At 38.8% G+C, this 15,336-nt stretch overlaps 2 protein-coding genes across 10 annotated transcripts in view; both read left to right on the top strand.

Moving 5' to 3' along the window:
• Nucleotides 1–1,706: 1,706 nt before the first annotated feature.
• The window catches only part of LOC134537004 (GATOR2 complex protein MIOS), a 44,132-nt gene continuing 30,502 nt past the window's right edge, over nt 1,707–15,336 (top strand). The window contains exons 1-3 of one of the 8 annotated variants that reach the window (XM_063377164.1): nt 1,707–1,792; nt 12,135–12,263; nt 15,093–15,290. In XM_063377164.1, the coding sequence (XP_063233234.1) occupies nt 12,143–12,263; nt 15,093–15,290 (319 nt within the window). In that variant the 5' untranslated portion in view covers nt 1,707–1,792; nt 12,135–12,142. Of the gene's footprint in view, nt 1,793–8,958; nt 9,601–9,647; nt 9,885–9,921; nt 10,969–12,134; nt 12,264–15,092; nt 15,291–15,336 lie in introns of those variants that run through there. The other 7 variants (XM_063377165.1, XM_063377162.1, XM_063377163.1 and 4 more) reach the window with 7 other exon arrangements.
• On the top strand, nt 1,712–8,091 carry LOC134537003 (chondroadherin-like protein). 2 transcript variants are annotated; one of them, XM_063377158.1, is made up of 2 exons: nt 1,712–1,796; nt 3,207–8,091. In XM_063377158.1, the coding sequence occupies exons 1-2, from the start codon at nt 1,731–1,733 to the stop codon at nt 5,811–5,813; spliced, it is 2,673 nt and encodes an 890-aa protein (XP_063233228.1). In that variant the 5' UTR covers nt 1,712–1,730; the 3' UTR covers nt 5,814–8,091. The 2 variants fall into 2 exon arrangements, with proteins under 2 accessions (XP_063233228.1, XP_063233229.1); XM_063377159.1 differs by having other exon boundaries at nt 1,790–2,683.

The raw sequence follows: 15,336 nt of genomic DNA, 5'->3' as shown, positions 1-15,336 counted from the left end.
CTGTTACGACGGTGAACAGGAAGTCCTCGTTGGCTGCTAAGGCATCGAGCTCACAGTACCTGGCATGACTGAAACTCATGAGCAGTCATGAGTCGATAATCGTTTGGTATGGAACCCAACTATAATACTGAAAGTTGCGTGTTTTTGCGACAATATTAAAATTAATTTATTGTATAACCACTTTTTGTGTTTAAATAAGGATCTTTCTGTTAAAACTGTCCTTACTTAATGTATTTTTACTAACTTAATGCCAATTTTTTTTATCAGTCCTAGCATGTTCTGAAAGCCTAAAATCACGTGATATGCCATTTTGGATTAAAAGTTAGTAGGTATGTAGCTTGCATTTTGGAACGATTTATTTTAAACCAATAAAAATCAGGTTTCCCAAAACAACAGAAACCTGAGGTTTTCAGGGTTTTCGATTTTTTTTATTATGATTTAGTGAAATATATACTAAAAATAAAGAGTTTCAAGCTGAAGGCTGCATAGAAAATTTAATCCCAAATTATATACCACATTATTTCATGCTTTCAGTAAATACTAGAACTGACAAAATAATTTGGGTTAAAGTTCATAAAAAACATTAGATAAGACTTGTTTAGTAGAAAATACTTTTATAAACAATTGAACACGGGTATAATAGGAAATTATATAAAATATTGTGGGAAAAAAAATATTATTAAGGATATTACGTCCTTAAGGTTCGGTCTCAGGGTCTCACCCGAAACGTTTGCGGTTTAGTTTTCTTGCTAATTACTTGTATTTAAGGGATTTCACCCCCTTTAATGTATAGCTCCCTTGAAATTAATTGTTCGTTCCAAATTGGTGTTATCTGTTAGCTGTAAGAAAAATCAAGTGTCAGTAAATATTTGATGACAAATTTGCGGCAAAAAACAAATAAAATAGAGTCACCGTACAAAATTTACAGGAATAACTCTTAAATAATTGTAAGCATGGTACTCCAGTAATCAAAACGCCCCTCATTTAAGGGACTCGCTTGTGCTTGCAAAATCGTAACTATGAAATGGGAATTATGAACGTTATCCATCCCCCCCCCCTTCCCAATTTTCAGAAAACCATACAGATTTTTTCCCATGATGGTATGGAAAATAAATAACTATAATCGTCACTTAGCAAACAATAATGCCTGAAATTTTTAACAAAATTGACTTTTTGGTTTCAACACAGTCCATCGGACATTTTGCATCCACAAAAAAATTTTTATGGCAAATATCCTAGAGACAGCAGCACCATCGTACAAAAATAGAACCGCTTAAATAAACAAAGCAGACACTGCAGTAGGCTCTTCTTTGCTTTGTGGCTCCGTGTTAAGGTAGTAGGAGGGGTATAGTTGGTTACACTTGCTTTATAGTAAAAAAAAATTTAAAATAAAGTATCCAAAAAATAGTTTTAATTAAAAAAATAGCATTACATTAAAAACAAGCTATACGTACTTGAAAATAAGAAATTTGTTTTACCCCTCCTGCAAAGTTACTGAAATGGTAATTAGGCACTATTGTTAGATAAGCGACGAACGTGAGACCACGCGACTTGACATCCTATCAAAATGAAATCACAAACACACGGCGAATGGGAACGGTAATTGTTTAGCTTTAATCACATCCACCTCGCGGGGAGCTAACGAGCTGTAATCTGGTCGCGCGGCCAATTAGCGCTCGGCGATTGCCCGTGCGGTCGGCGCGGACCCATGGCTGCCGCGCGGTCGTGCGATGAAGACCTCCCGAGGCCAAGTCCTCCAGGGGCCACCGTCGCAGCCGGGGATCAAGCACGTGCAAGTAAAGGCGGAATTACAGTAGCCCGTCACCTCCATCCGTCCGTCGCGTCGGTCACGTGACTTGCAGCAAATCGGAGGACTCGTCGAAACTTTGGCAAACTCATACTTTTGACGGACGGACGGATGGACAGACGGATGGATTATATCTATGGTTTCAGCTGCTGCAGTTATTTTTAACTACTAGAATACAGGACTTTGGTGCTTGTATTACGTCGTTAATACATTACGTACATATTTAATATAATAACATTGCCGGTCTTAAAACTCATGTCCAAACAATTCAATCACGACTCTGAAATTTTCCGAAGATATTCTAGTACGATACGTACAAAAACACGACCTAAATAGTAAACAACATCGAAATAAGTCACAGTTGGTAACTCTATCTGATGATGGCGACTGAAATGTCGACCGAAACGTCGGTGATATATTCGCTTTGGACGCGGCTACAACCCAGAAGCCAAGTTACTTAATTTAATTTTTTTTATACCTTTTCTCGCAGGTACCGAAATGGTTCAGAGGTCAAACCACCAGGAGCACAGAATCTTATCCGCCTGGAAGAGATACCTGTCCAGAGCTTCCCCTAATTTTACAACATGGGATATTGTCACACTGATGGCATGCCTCTGCGGGGTTAATATTAAGGCCCTTGCCTTCTTGAGCATAAATTAGGTGACAATAGCTTCTTAAGAATCCACGCGATTTAAAATATTGCTCAAGGTACCCGAGGGGTGCCTGTTTACAGAAAAACATTAAAGAATATGCTGAGGGCGAATGGTAGTTCAGGTTGCTAGTAAGCTTCTATTTTGTTGCTGGCTGGGAGTGTCTGTGGAAGGTTTAATAGTCTCCTGGCTGTTTTCAAGGGAGTGTTTGTGAGTTTATGTTACCGTAAGTATATGTTGCATTATATGTTATAAATTATTACATTATTATTTTAAAAAAATTTAAATTTACAAATTAGAATAAAATTTAGCATACTTTATAGATTTTCATTACCTACTAATTTAAATTTATCTCGATTATTTTATTAAATTAGCTAATTAATATTACACATGTATTTATTTGAACATTGAATAGGCCTACTGAGTATTTATTTTAAAAAATAATTTTATTAAATTTATACTATAACAGCTGTATTTCAAATATAACTCCAGTCCTCATGTTATTCTATTCCTATTTATTATTTGCATGCTAAATTAAAGTTAACTTTTTACTGTGCCAAGTAAGTATAACTTCTAACGCAGTTACATCAATACAAACACTCTTTTGTTTTGTTTTGTTGTAGAACTGTCGAAGGAAGGATTTAGATGGCTCAGAGAAGTATTGTTGTAGATCGCTCGATACGGACGGATTATGTAACGTTTGTGTCGCGAAGTGTTATTGCGACTACGTCATGTTTTGTTTCTCGCAGGCGATGGCACTTCTGATCGTCGGTGCCAGCACATGGGCCATCAGCCAGTGTCCAGTGGAGAGGTTGGCGGAACTGAAAGTCAACTGCTCGCACCGCTTGCTTCAGAAGGTACCCGACCAACTGCCCAACCACACAGACATCTTGATCCTCGACCACAACAACATAACTCTACAAGGGAGAGAGCTGCAAAGATTCGACCAGCTGAAAGTGTTGTCTCTGTCGGGGAATGGCATTCACAGCCTCCCCAGCACTGTCTTCAGTGGACTGGGTCAGCTAAAAATTCTGCATCTGACAAATAACAGCCTAAGCATCCTAGATGACCAGCTTTTTATTGAATTACTTGATCTTCGAGAGATCTATCTTGATCACAATAAACTCCAGTGCCTTCACGATCAAATATTTGGTAACCTGACCAAAATCAAAATCATTGACTTTAGTCACAACTATTTTAGAGTTCTGAATGGTGAAGTAATATTCAAGCCTCTATTCGATAGCCTTATTTATCTGAGTGTGTCCCACAACTTAATCAATTTTTTAAGCATGCCATATGTCATGCATAATCTGAAGACCATCGATGCCAGTCACAATCTGCTTCAATCCGTAGCTGAATTTTACAGCTATGAATTAGAAAGTGCTGATTTTTCCCATAACAACATCAGCAAAATCTTCCTCACTGTTTACAGCCAAGTGCTGGTAGTGTTCAATGTTTCCTACAACATTATCAGTTCAGTTGGCATAGAGCCTGCCGACTTCGAAGACTACTTCACTGTGGATGACTTCCTTGCTCCACGATGCCAGATGACGAAGGTCAACGTGGAACTCTTCTATGTCACTAGACGCAACTTGGATCTGTCGGGAAACGACATCACTCTCATGTACAGGCACGCCGGCCACCCTGATTTGCCCCTCATAGTCCAGAGCGTGAACTTGGCCAATAACCCATCCATCCACATGCCCATCGACCTAGCGAGGGGACTCAAGAGAGTGAGACAGCTTGACATGAGTGGCACTAACATTGGACTAAAAAACTTCACACTGATCAGCGAAATATTAAAGTTACCTGACCTGACACTTCTTCGCCTCGTCGGTTGCAACATTTGCGAATTGGCACCGCCCAACTTCTTGGTGAGGTATTTCAACGTTAGCGAAAAAGTAGCTGTCGTGTGCGACGGTGCAGAATATGTTGCAAGCCTTGCGAGAGTGGAGTCCTCTACACGAACAGAGGTGGACACTAACCAATTTGGAATGGAGAGTCTCCCTGAGCCTTGCCTTGGTGGAAGTTCTGTGCCACAACCAACACCTTGTCCTGATGTGTGTTTCTGCTTCACTGACGAGTATGGACCAGCACTAGACTGCACTGATAACAACATTGAGGCGCTTGTGCCGCTATACACCAGCTACACGGAAATCAGGTTACAATACAACCACATTACATATCTGAACGAAACTTTACTTTCAGGTCAAACGAGCTTGCTTGCATTGAATTTGAGTCATAACAGCATCGCTGCTCTGCCGGTGAATATTTTCAAACCTTTAAATTCCCTCAGCAACCTCGACCTAAGCCACAACCATCTAACCAGTCTTCCAGAAGATGTATTCAAAAATTTGACTGGACTCCAACGCTTGTTCCTGGAAGCAAACAATCTCACATTTTTTTCGGAACATTTATTCAGTGATTTGACAGCTATGAGAGAATTACATTTAGGGTTTGATAAACACTTGGAGCTTATAAGCGTGGATTCTTTTCAAGCTCTAAGGAATATAAAAACCCTTTACATTACTCATTGCGGTCTTCGTTCGATCCAAACAGGGCTGTTTCGCAATACAACAAATCTCAAAAAATTGCATTTAGATCACAATCGCCTACGTTCAGTCGAAAGTGGTGTACTAAGTAATTTGCATCAGTTGATATATCTTGATCTTAGTAACAATTTAATCGAAACTGTTGAGAATGAAGTTTTCCAAGGAACAAATTTAGAAAATTTGTACTTGAATAATAACAGATTAAAAAACATACAACTTAATTATTTAGACAATGTGTTCGAATTTTCTCTAAGTTATAATTTACTAATTAGTATAAATTTCAGTCACACCCAAAATATATTTATTTTGCAGTTGAACAACAATGAGTTGAGTAATTTAGACCCAAATACTTTTAAAGGACTTTCTAAGTTACGTGTTCTCGACTTATCAAACAATCCTCTACATAATATTTCACATGATTTGTTTCGTGATGTCAGTAAACTTGGATACCTAAACCTCGCAAACACGAGTTTGACTTTCCTTCCAACAGATGTTTTCTCAAACTTGGAACTTCTAGAGAATTTAATATTGGACCAAAATAATATCCAGTTTCTTACGAGTGCAGATTTCAGATTTCTTGAATTCCTGAATACTTTGTCACTCAGCATACACCCCTACGGGAATTCATCAGAAGTAGCTGTACTAAATTACAAAAATATAACCTTTATTGATTACTTGTACAGCAAACCAAATCTGGTGGAAGTAAATTTGACAGGCCATACGATATGTCAACAAATTGAAAGAGAACGTATTGTAAAATATTTATTTGTTCCTTTATCAAGTGTAGACATATGTTCCGGGTGAAATTATGTGGGGATTGTTTTGATGGTTTGGTGACTAGTGACATGTGTACTGTACGTGCCTAAAAAAATCATAACATGAACCACATAACTTGTTGAAGCTGTCAAGATACATTGCGAATATTCCCTACCATCAAAATATTATTTGTTTTTTACTGGCACATCAAAAATATTTCTCTGAGATTAGCCAGCTCTAGTGCAGTGTAGCTAGATGTGAGTGACCTCAATATCAACTTTTGTTCTCTGATAGGATTAGCTATAGCATCGCGGATATTTAAAAAGTATCGTGGACTCGATCCCAATCCTCCGCATGACTCCAATAATTTATGAGCACCAAATTCTTGCCTGAGTTTTTCGGATCCCGTCCCTCTATAATCTCGGAGGTCTCGTTACCTTAAGCTTTCATGTATCACCGTGTGACAAACATTAATTTATTTTTTATCTGTTGTTTTATATACATTGCAGCTACCTTGAATTTCATGGATTTTAAACTGGACAGGCTTAATATTTTTATATCACAATCACCATGTTCAGCTGTCAACATTTGAGAACAGTTTCAATCATGAAATGTTCACATACAGTATCAAATAAAAAGAGAGTTATTTTTTGAAATATTTAAATCTAAACTCGCTGTTTAATGAACATGGATTATTTGATGACTACTTCTTATTCATTCCTCCTATAATCATCACATTAAAATTAGAGCGATAAAAAGTACTGTTTAGATGTCATAACAAATGGCTGGTTCTAATAAGACTAGCTAGATTGACAGATCTTCCGTTTATGGTCAGCATGAAGATTGATCATGATGTGAAATTAGGTTATTGTTACAAAGAAGATTGGAGGAGGAAGATGTTACCCATAGGAAACCCCCTCTTACAGTAGAAATTGTCATGTCCACCAGTTTTGCCTCGGCTGTTATGATAGCACAAGCCCCAAGTGCGCCACCCATCCTACATAATCTATGGGGAGGAAAGTTAGTTCGCCACCCGCCCCTAGATAACAGACAAAGGATAATGTAAATTAAGGAAACTTTGTCAACCTGCCCAGCATAATTCAGGACAAATATGTAAATACCCAGTGATGTAACAAGAAGCCTTTGAATTATACAAGTGAATGTAAATATTATTGTAATTCTACTATGCATGCACAGGAATGGTACAGGTGTGCCCACCCTGATGAATATGTACATGCATTGTATATTTACTCTGGCTGGGAAATTATATTAATATAATATTTGAACAGTAGTATGTAAGTAGCGACTCCCCAGCGCACTCATCCCCCTACCCCAGTCTCACCCACCGGCTCTCCTGCTCTTCCCCTCATCCCCCCCGACCGCCGCCCCACGAAGCCCTATACGGCCGGTGACAGTCCTCGGCACCCGCGGCCGCAGCCCATCTCGGCCAGACTTGCTGCACGGCTGCAAGAGCTCTTCGGCCCAGACGCCTGATCGCGTCACTCATCGGGTGTTGTTACCCCCACCGGATAATCTTTGCCCCCACCTGAACCACTCCAGGGTTCCCCGCAGAAGTTTGGGACAAGTTAAAATGCCTTGCTGAATACCCTTGTCATAGAAACTCCTGGACTGCGTAGCCTGGGATATAAGTGGGGATATCAACGATGTGAGTCAGGCTATTACTATTTTAGGCAATCACGGATAACATTTTATTTCTTACTCATAATAATGATACAAAATCTTTAACAAAATTTTAAAATGAACTTACATAAAAACTTTATTTCCAAACTGTAAAAAAATTATTAGTATGTTTTAATGTATTCATTTTTCAGTTTCCACATAAAATATTTTTAAAAATTTGTCTCTTATGAATTCTATAATTATGCAGCAATGTAACATGGACTTGGGATGAAAACAAAACATCTTAATTGTAATGAATTCATGAGTACATGCCCTATACATACTATTCGTAGTGTTTTATGTAATGAGTGTACTTTACTTGAACATACCCCATTGTATTCCGCTTTGATATTTCAGACAATAATACCATTATGGTATTATTATTGATGCACAAAGTGCGTCGGATGTGTGTTTGGGTTGTGGTAGGGAAAATATTTTGTACAGAGGAGTTGTGTGTGTATGTGGTGAGAATTCAGTGTTTTGGTTTGTAAAAATAATGAGCATTTTAATAACTATCTTCATGCTGATTAATTTTGATTATGTAATTTGTCATTAATTTTTTTTTATTATTTCAACAAATGTCATTAGTGATTTGTGTCTTCAATGTGAAAAATGATATTAAATCATGAAAAAGTTATTAAAGTTTTCAAGTTGATTATTTATTTAGTAACCAGTAGGTACCTGAAAATCATTTCTAGACTACATATGTTGACGTCGTACATCCTATAGCAGTTAAGCCTAGCACAGAGCGACATTATCCACTCCCCTGTGTCAATATTTTTCAGCAGTCTTGGTGAAACCACTGCCCAGGGAGGACACACTATTCTATGGGGAGCCTTCACTTCTGTGCTATTGCTCTTTCCACTCTGCTAATTATAATCCATCGAATGCTAAAATTGTTTAATTACTCCTCACATGTCCCCAAGTCATTTTGCAGTGCAGGGGCTAACCCGACTGTCTTAAACTTCACCTCGCAACGTGACCACGTTGCGAGGTTAATCACTTGCGGGAATACCCGAATCCATCATTAAAGTGTTTTATGTATCAGTCACACATATGTCTGCCAGCATCAGTAAGGACAATTAACATAGAATTCATGCCTCTAGAAGCTGAGTCCGATCAACAGTTAAACTTTCAATATGTGGGATTAGCAGTCTCCAATCACCTTCCCCCCTTTTTTTCTAAGACTGCCACTAACAACACGTAATTAAAGTATTCACGATTAACGTAATGTGTAACTAATGTATTTAATGTATTTAAAGTGTAACAGTGCAACCTGTCGGTGCGAGCCACAGTCATGTTAAGTTCAAAATATGTGTTCTATTACTACTCGACTGAAGAGATTAGGGAGTCGCTTTAAGGAAAAATAATGTCCTTCATTGGCGAGGTAAATAATGTGGTGATCATACTAAATCATAGGTAGCATCCTTGCACAACTATTGAATTAAATGTGTTTTTAAAAAGTTTTATTTATAAACTACCTAAGTTAAAAAAATCTTGCATAGATGACATGATTCCATTTTAGAACCATCTGTAATAAATCGCCATACTACATTAACAACATGGTAACTAATCTGAAAATAGTTGTTTAATTATTCTTAACCCAGAATTAACCACAATGTTTCTCCATAAATTTGTTCACGGGACATGTGACTCTACACATCAAAGCACAACACTAAATAGGCCCTCAGGCCTTGTACAGGTAAAGTCCTGTGAGCTTGATTGAGGCAGGTTAGTTTATGCCTGACTTAGAATTAGCGAAAAAAAATGTATGGTGGTTGCTTGTAGACAACAAACCCTCAAGTGGGGTGAAGCAGTAAAAGACCCTCGAGGTCGCAATCGGTTTACATGAAGCCCAGGTCACAACCTATGCCCAGGCGGCATCTACGTAAGTAAAGGTTGAAAATCCGAAGGATGTAGTTACATTTAAGTGGCTGGTATGTGAAACCAGCTGGAATGACTAGCAATGGGGACCAGAAGATGGTTTTTGTTGATTTACCTGTTTCAGTTATTATCAGTCATATAAAAATCATGATGGACCCAGTGGAGAGAACACATATTTAGTCACCATCGCAGGTGGTGGCAGAACTTGTAAAGGCCCTAATGGCGTCGCACAGCTAAGGGGCGTCTTCGCTCTCAAACACATATTAAAAAGGTGATTGATTGAAGCCATGTTACATAAAGGAAATTATATGGAATGCATATTCTCTATCCTCATTAATTTAGATATTACATTTCAAATTATTTAATTACTGCCAATAATTCTCTGAAAAAACCATTTCAACACTTGATTGACTATCGCACTGGTGATAGTCGATACTCAACACACCACACTCCACCATGCCTCTTTCCATACATACAGCTGTGACAGTGACGGGCCATAACAGCTTCTGGGATCAAAGAGAGTACGTACCGAAGAGTGTCATAACCAAAATATAGGTACTTATTACACAACTACCTCAAAATTAATTACAAGCTTATTTGTTTGGTATATACTGGGGCCTTGAGTTTGATTCACGAAATGAACCTATGACTTTAGATGTTCTAAATTTCTGAAGGCTAGCGGACTAGTTTTAAGACTAGCTGAGTTTATACTGTCGTCATCATCTTCCACTAGTTTGGTCTGTGCAGCTTGTTCCCCCAGCTTTTTCTAGCCCTATTTAATTTGATTATCTTGAACCAACTCACCAGGCTTTCCATCTCCATTCTCTTCTATAGTGCTCTTCACCACAATTCTCTAACCACCATGTATATGATCTATGTCTCATTCTCTCTGTATTCCCTTCTCTTTAACATATATTAACCAATCTTATAGTACTTAATTGTACTTTTTTATAACTCGCTTAACTCTATCACCAGGTATGGGTTACACACTGCCGCATACTCCAGCATCGACTTGACCAACATAGATTGTTCTTAGCTTTAACCATCCTACCTGTATTATTAAAACAAAATTACTTAACAATTACATTCACGGAAATATTTATGTGATATTTGAAATTGGCCGCACCTTCAGTCTGCTGAAATTGATAACAATATTTTGATGGAGGAAGGAGCATGGAGCTTTTTGATTTGACGGTGCCTGGATGTATTTTGGGGGGAACTAATATCAACACTTTAAATTTTGACACACGTTGTTCGTCGCACTGCAGCTTACAATGTCTTTGGTTACTAGTCGATATCCATTGGCATGTTTGTAAACTTCGTAACTTGTTTTGATTCTTGTGAGAGTACTTTGAAAATACTTGCCTAATGTGTAGACATAAGTGATTATAATTAAATCGGCATTTGAAAATGAAATTGTAAAGGAGGCGTGGTGTTTGAGTGATTAGATCACTCGCCTCCCACCGAGGCGACCGGGGTTCGATTCCCGGCGGGCCCGAACCCGGATCCTTGCCTGTGGGAAACGTGGCGGACGTTGCCGTGGGCTGTGGGTATTCTTGAGCCATTCTCGTCGCGCACACTAATTAGCTCCACATCACACGAATTTTCCAGGCTGACCGGAACGACATCTGTTCCTTGGGTAGGGCAGCGTCAGTTCACTTCTATCTATGTAGACCTTGTCTCTGGCAGGAACCATATGTCCAGATTTTAACAATTTATTTAACCACTTAGTTTATCTTCTAGCATAAAATATAGTTCAATATTTGCGGAAGAAGCTGTTTGATACTGTTAATAAATCATACCATATATAATTTATGACAGTTTTGAATATCCATAAATATTACTTTTCATGAGTTAGCCATTAAATCATTCTAAGTTGGTATAATTCTATTACATCACTTGTCAAATAGCTTTGTCCTAGTATCCATGGACATTTGAGAGAAACTATTAGTATATAATTTTACAAAACTTGAAACTAAAATAAAATTCTAAAAATTAAAAGCAACTGTAGCTATAACTGTAAACGTATTCAGGATAAAATAGCATAACTTAATTTGTAATTTTTGTCCTACAATTTGGATCTAAACCTCCCCCCCCCTCCTTGTTCTCAGGCACTGGGGATTTTGCCCCCTTCCTTTTCCTTCCCCCTCTCTCTTAGCAACCCTGCTAGTATCTTTATACAAACTTGTGCTCGCAAACATATATAATAGATAGAGACCTGCAAAATTCGCGGATTCATTGACCTCTAGGATAGACTCCACAGTCCTTTAAATACTCGCGGAAATGGCACCTGTTCATTGGCTACTGACGCGTGAGACGTCTCAACTAGGCTGTCCGTAATTCGGCACTTTCTTGGTTTAGTGTTTCCCATTGGCTCACAGTTCCCCGGATAAAACGTGGGCCAATCGCAGAAGCGGTACGAAGGTATAGTTGTTTTGATGCTAGCCTATCGCGAAATGAATCCACGAATTTTGCATGTCTCAACTAATGGACCATATGTGTACTAAAATTAAACTAGGGGTCTGTCGGGGACCCACAAAATAAAATTTTCCATCTCAGAAGAAACAAATTTTGCACGTGTATGGCAGTTAGATGTGTCGATATATCTGCAAACTTAGTGATTCTGGCCGTCGTATGTACGTGTTTTTTTTTAAAAAAATGATGTTTTTTAAAATAGATGTATACAACCCCGTGTGGGACTTAACAGTGACTTATCGGTGAGGTTTGACTGATCGTGTGATCGTGTGATAGTGTGCGGGGGTCTTTCAGAAGACGACACGCCCTGCTCTGGTGTGTTCCTTGCAGGCTGAGAGATGGGCAGTGCAAGAATAGAAGTGCTGTGGTCCCCGGTTCATGCCGACAAGTTCGTCACCTGGGGAACAGAAATTCATCTCTACGAAGTGGTTGCCATCAAAGATGACTCCAAATGGTCCGGTGAGGAAATCTGCAAGACATTTCTGTTTGTCAGAGCCTTATATTTGAACTTTTTGCTTACATATGAGTTTTGACCTGCACACTAAATTTTTCATTTTTTATTGTTTATGCTTTCTTAGTGAATAATTATGTGGTATTTAAGTATTAGTTTGTAAAAAAAAAAAGTTTCAGAAGACATGCATGTATTATAAAACAATATTTAATAGGTATGTGAATATTTAGTTAATTATTAGTTTTTATAGATTAACACATTGCTAAAAATGCTGTGTCACATACACATATTACTTAGGTATATAAAAGTTGTATAACATTAAAAGAAACACGTGTACCTATTTTTTATTTATTTCTTTATTCCATTGAGCCTATGGAACAAGTCATTTGTGCAAGAATCAGTGTAATATGTACAGTTTACATATCCTAAAGCGAAGTGAGACATTGAGAAACTGAAACATACATTTGCAACAAAATAATATGTACATAAGTACCTTTAAAAGATAACAAATTTCAGAATTTGTACATTTCGTCTATACAGATTTAAAAAAAAAAAAATATATATATATATATATATATATATATATATATATATATATATATACACACACACACACACACACACACACACACACTAGCTGCCCGACCCGGCTTCGCACGGCTATACTAATGGAAAAAGAATTATGCCACATCTCCCATTTACAGTAATGGTAAATAATAAAAAATTCCGTGAAAATTTATTACAATGCTGTATAATGTACCGATGGTTTCCCGACTCGTGCACGCAACATAAAACTGATGTACCCGTACTTCGCTACGGCAGTCTACAGGCAGATCACTCTTGTGCCGCTCATAATACATGCCCCTCGTTGTGGGTACGCCACTGCCGCGCGATGCCCGTTGCCATGGAGACGCAGAAGGCATGAACAATGCAAAATACTGTTCTCATGCAGACAAAGTACCCACTGTTGCCTGGTTTTAACCACCTATGCTATGGGATCTAATTTTCGGAAAATGTCATCCTACGTAACATAAGGAACATTACTGTGAAGTTTCAAGTCTGTAAAATATATATACTTGAAAAAAAAGGGCAATTTTTGATATTTAAAGTACTTGCAAAATTTCAACGGTGATGAGGACTGCACTAACAATGAAATAGCCGTTGCCATAGAGACGAATGAAGCATCAACAAAGCAACAGCCGTTGCCATGGTGATTTCCTACCAAAAACTGGAAATAAAAAAAAAATTTAGGGGTGGACTACCCCTAACATTTAGGGGGATGAAAAATAGATGTTGGCCGATTCTCATAGATACCGGATAAGCACAAAAAATTTCATCAAAATCGGTCAAGCCGTTTCGGAGGAGTATGGCAACGAAAACTGTCACATGAGAATTTTATATATAAGATATATATATATATATATATTTAGGGTACACAATTCTGTTACAAATGTAGGCATTAACATAAGTCATTAAAATTTAGTTTTTAATATTTTAAAATTTTGTTTAGAGGGAATTGATTAGTATTTATTATTAGTTTGGTACCTAATAAATATATTCACATGCAATATTATTTTTAGTCTTACTAAGTCTAATAGGCGTGCTGCAGGCATAAATACATATCTTAATGCATAGTAATAGAAAATTAATTATCGAGATATGCATCTTATGTACAGATCTTTCTATTTCACAAATATTTAATAAGGAAATTATCAGTATCAAAAGAAACTATAAGAATATTATCTACACACGTTGTGCAGAGCTTCAGAAAAAAAAAACATGCGGAAAAGATATTACAGTGGGGTCTGCTTACGAAAAGCATTTGAAAATACGCTGACGGTGGATGAGTAGTTCTGTTTCCGTATTTCAGTTTATAAACTTTATTTTTTATAATAGTGAAAATGGCTGGAGTGTGTGTTTCCAGGATAATTCAGACATTAAAACACGTGGTAAAAGATTCTTGAAAGCACTCAAGGAACTTTCTCTACACCTAGTTATCTTCATTTCTGCACCATTTAATGTTTATGGTCACGCCTCAAAAAATAATAGTTTCCCCGTCCACGACGAGAGAAGACTGCACGCCAGTCCACAGCCTTGCACTTAGAGGCAACATGGTGCGGCTCTCTAAAAAATCTGAGAATCTGATTACTTAATATTTGGCTCATTTTACTCAGAAGGCTGCGATCCCTGGGTTTGTCTAACTACATTCAATAGTGTGGACTGTTTTGGTTATCATAGGTTACCTGCATTAAAATAATGTACAACTGCGTGGAAGGTTCGTTAGGTAAGTTTGCGACATTGAAAATAACTTAAACCTGTTTCGCGAGACAATAAAAGAACATTAGCACAAAAATTCAATTCACGCGATACCCCTTCCTCCTCCCGATTTGCCACAACCAGGGGCGCAACAACAGGGGGGGGGGGGGGCAAGGGTATTTTGCCCCCCCTCTGAAACCTTGAAGTAGGGGCAAACGGGGGCAAAGAAAGTGCTGTGTAATCAATTTTTAGTTAGTAAAACTGCTTAAATAGCACAATTTTCTACCTTGAAATACAAATTTTCCCGGGGCAGGACCCCCGGACCCCCCGCTTCAATAGGGGGGATGGATGATTCTTTATAAATTGGTATATTGCCCCCACCCCTTTGGAAATTTAGTTGTTGTGCCCCTGGCCACAACAGTATAAAATTACGTGTTCGAGAAGGTTCGGACTGATCCCTCTTGAAGTTTGGGAGTTGGACCCTCCAGTTTGAGAGGTTGTTTCCGGGGACGCCGGAAGGCTGGCGGGAAGAAGTCGAACGCGGAGCGTGTGGTGTTGAAGGCGTGCGCCGCGCCGCGCAGGGGAGCGGCTGTCGCAGGGCACGGGCGCGGCGCTGCTAGCCACCAGCTCGAGCCACCAGTACGTCAAGTGCGTGGACGTGTGCCCCCGGCCCGAGCCCGACGTGCTGCTGGGCGTGGGGCAGGCCAACGGCAAGGTGGCCCTCACGACGTTCGGGCCCTCCGCCTTCGACGCGCTGGGCCTGCCGGGCCGGGAGCTGGGTACGTCCCTCCGCGATCCCCGCTGGCTCTGCCGGCTGGACTCACC

This window comes from Bacillus rossius, chromosome 11 (assembly GCF_032445375.1).
Source record: "Bacillus rossius redtenbacheri isolate Brsri chromosome 11, Brsri_v3, whole genome shotgun sequence".
Taxonomy (NCBI): Eukaryota; Metazoa; Arthropoda; class Insecta; order Phasmatodea; family Bacillidae; genus Bacillus; species Bacillus rossius.
This window is presented reverse-complemented; position numbering and strand designations above follow the sequence as displayed.

What these genes read in the sequence shown, in the direction of transcription:
- LOC134537003 (XM_063377158.1), top strand. Translation starts at nt 1,731, where the DNA reads ATGAAGACCTCCCGAGGCCAAGTCCTCCAGGGGCCACCGTCGCAGCCG. An exon ending in CGGGGATCAAGCACGTGCAA is followed by an intron (nt 1,797 to 3,206) that starts GTAAAGGCGGAA and finishes TGTTTCTCGCAG; the next exon opens with GCGATGGCACTTCTGATCGT.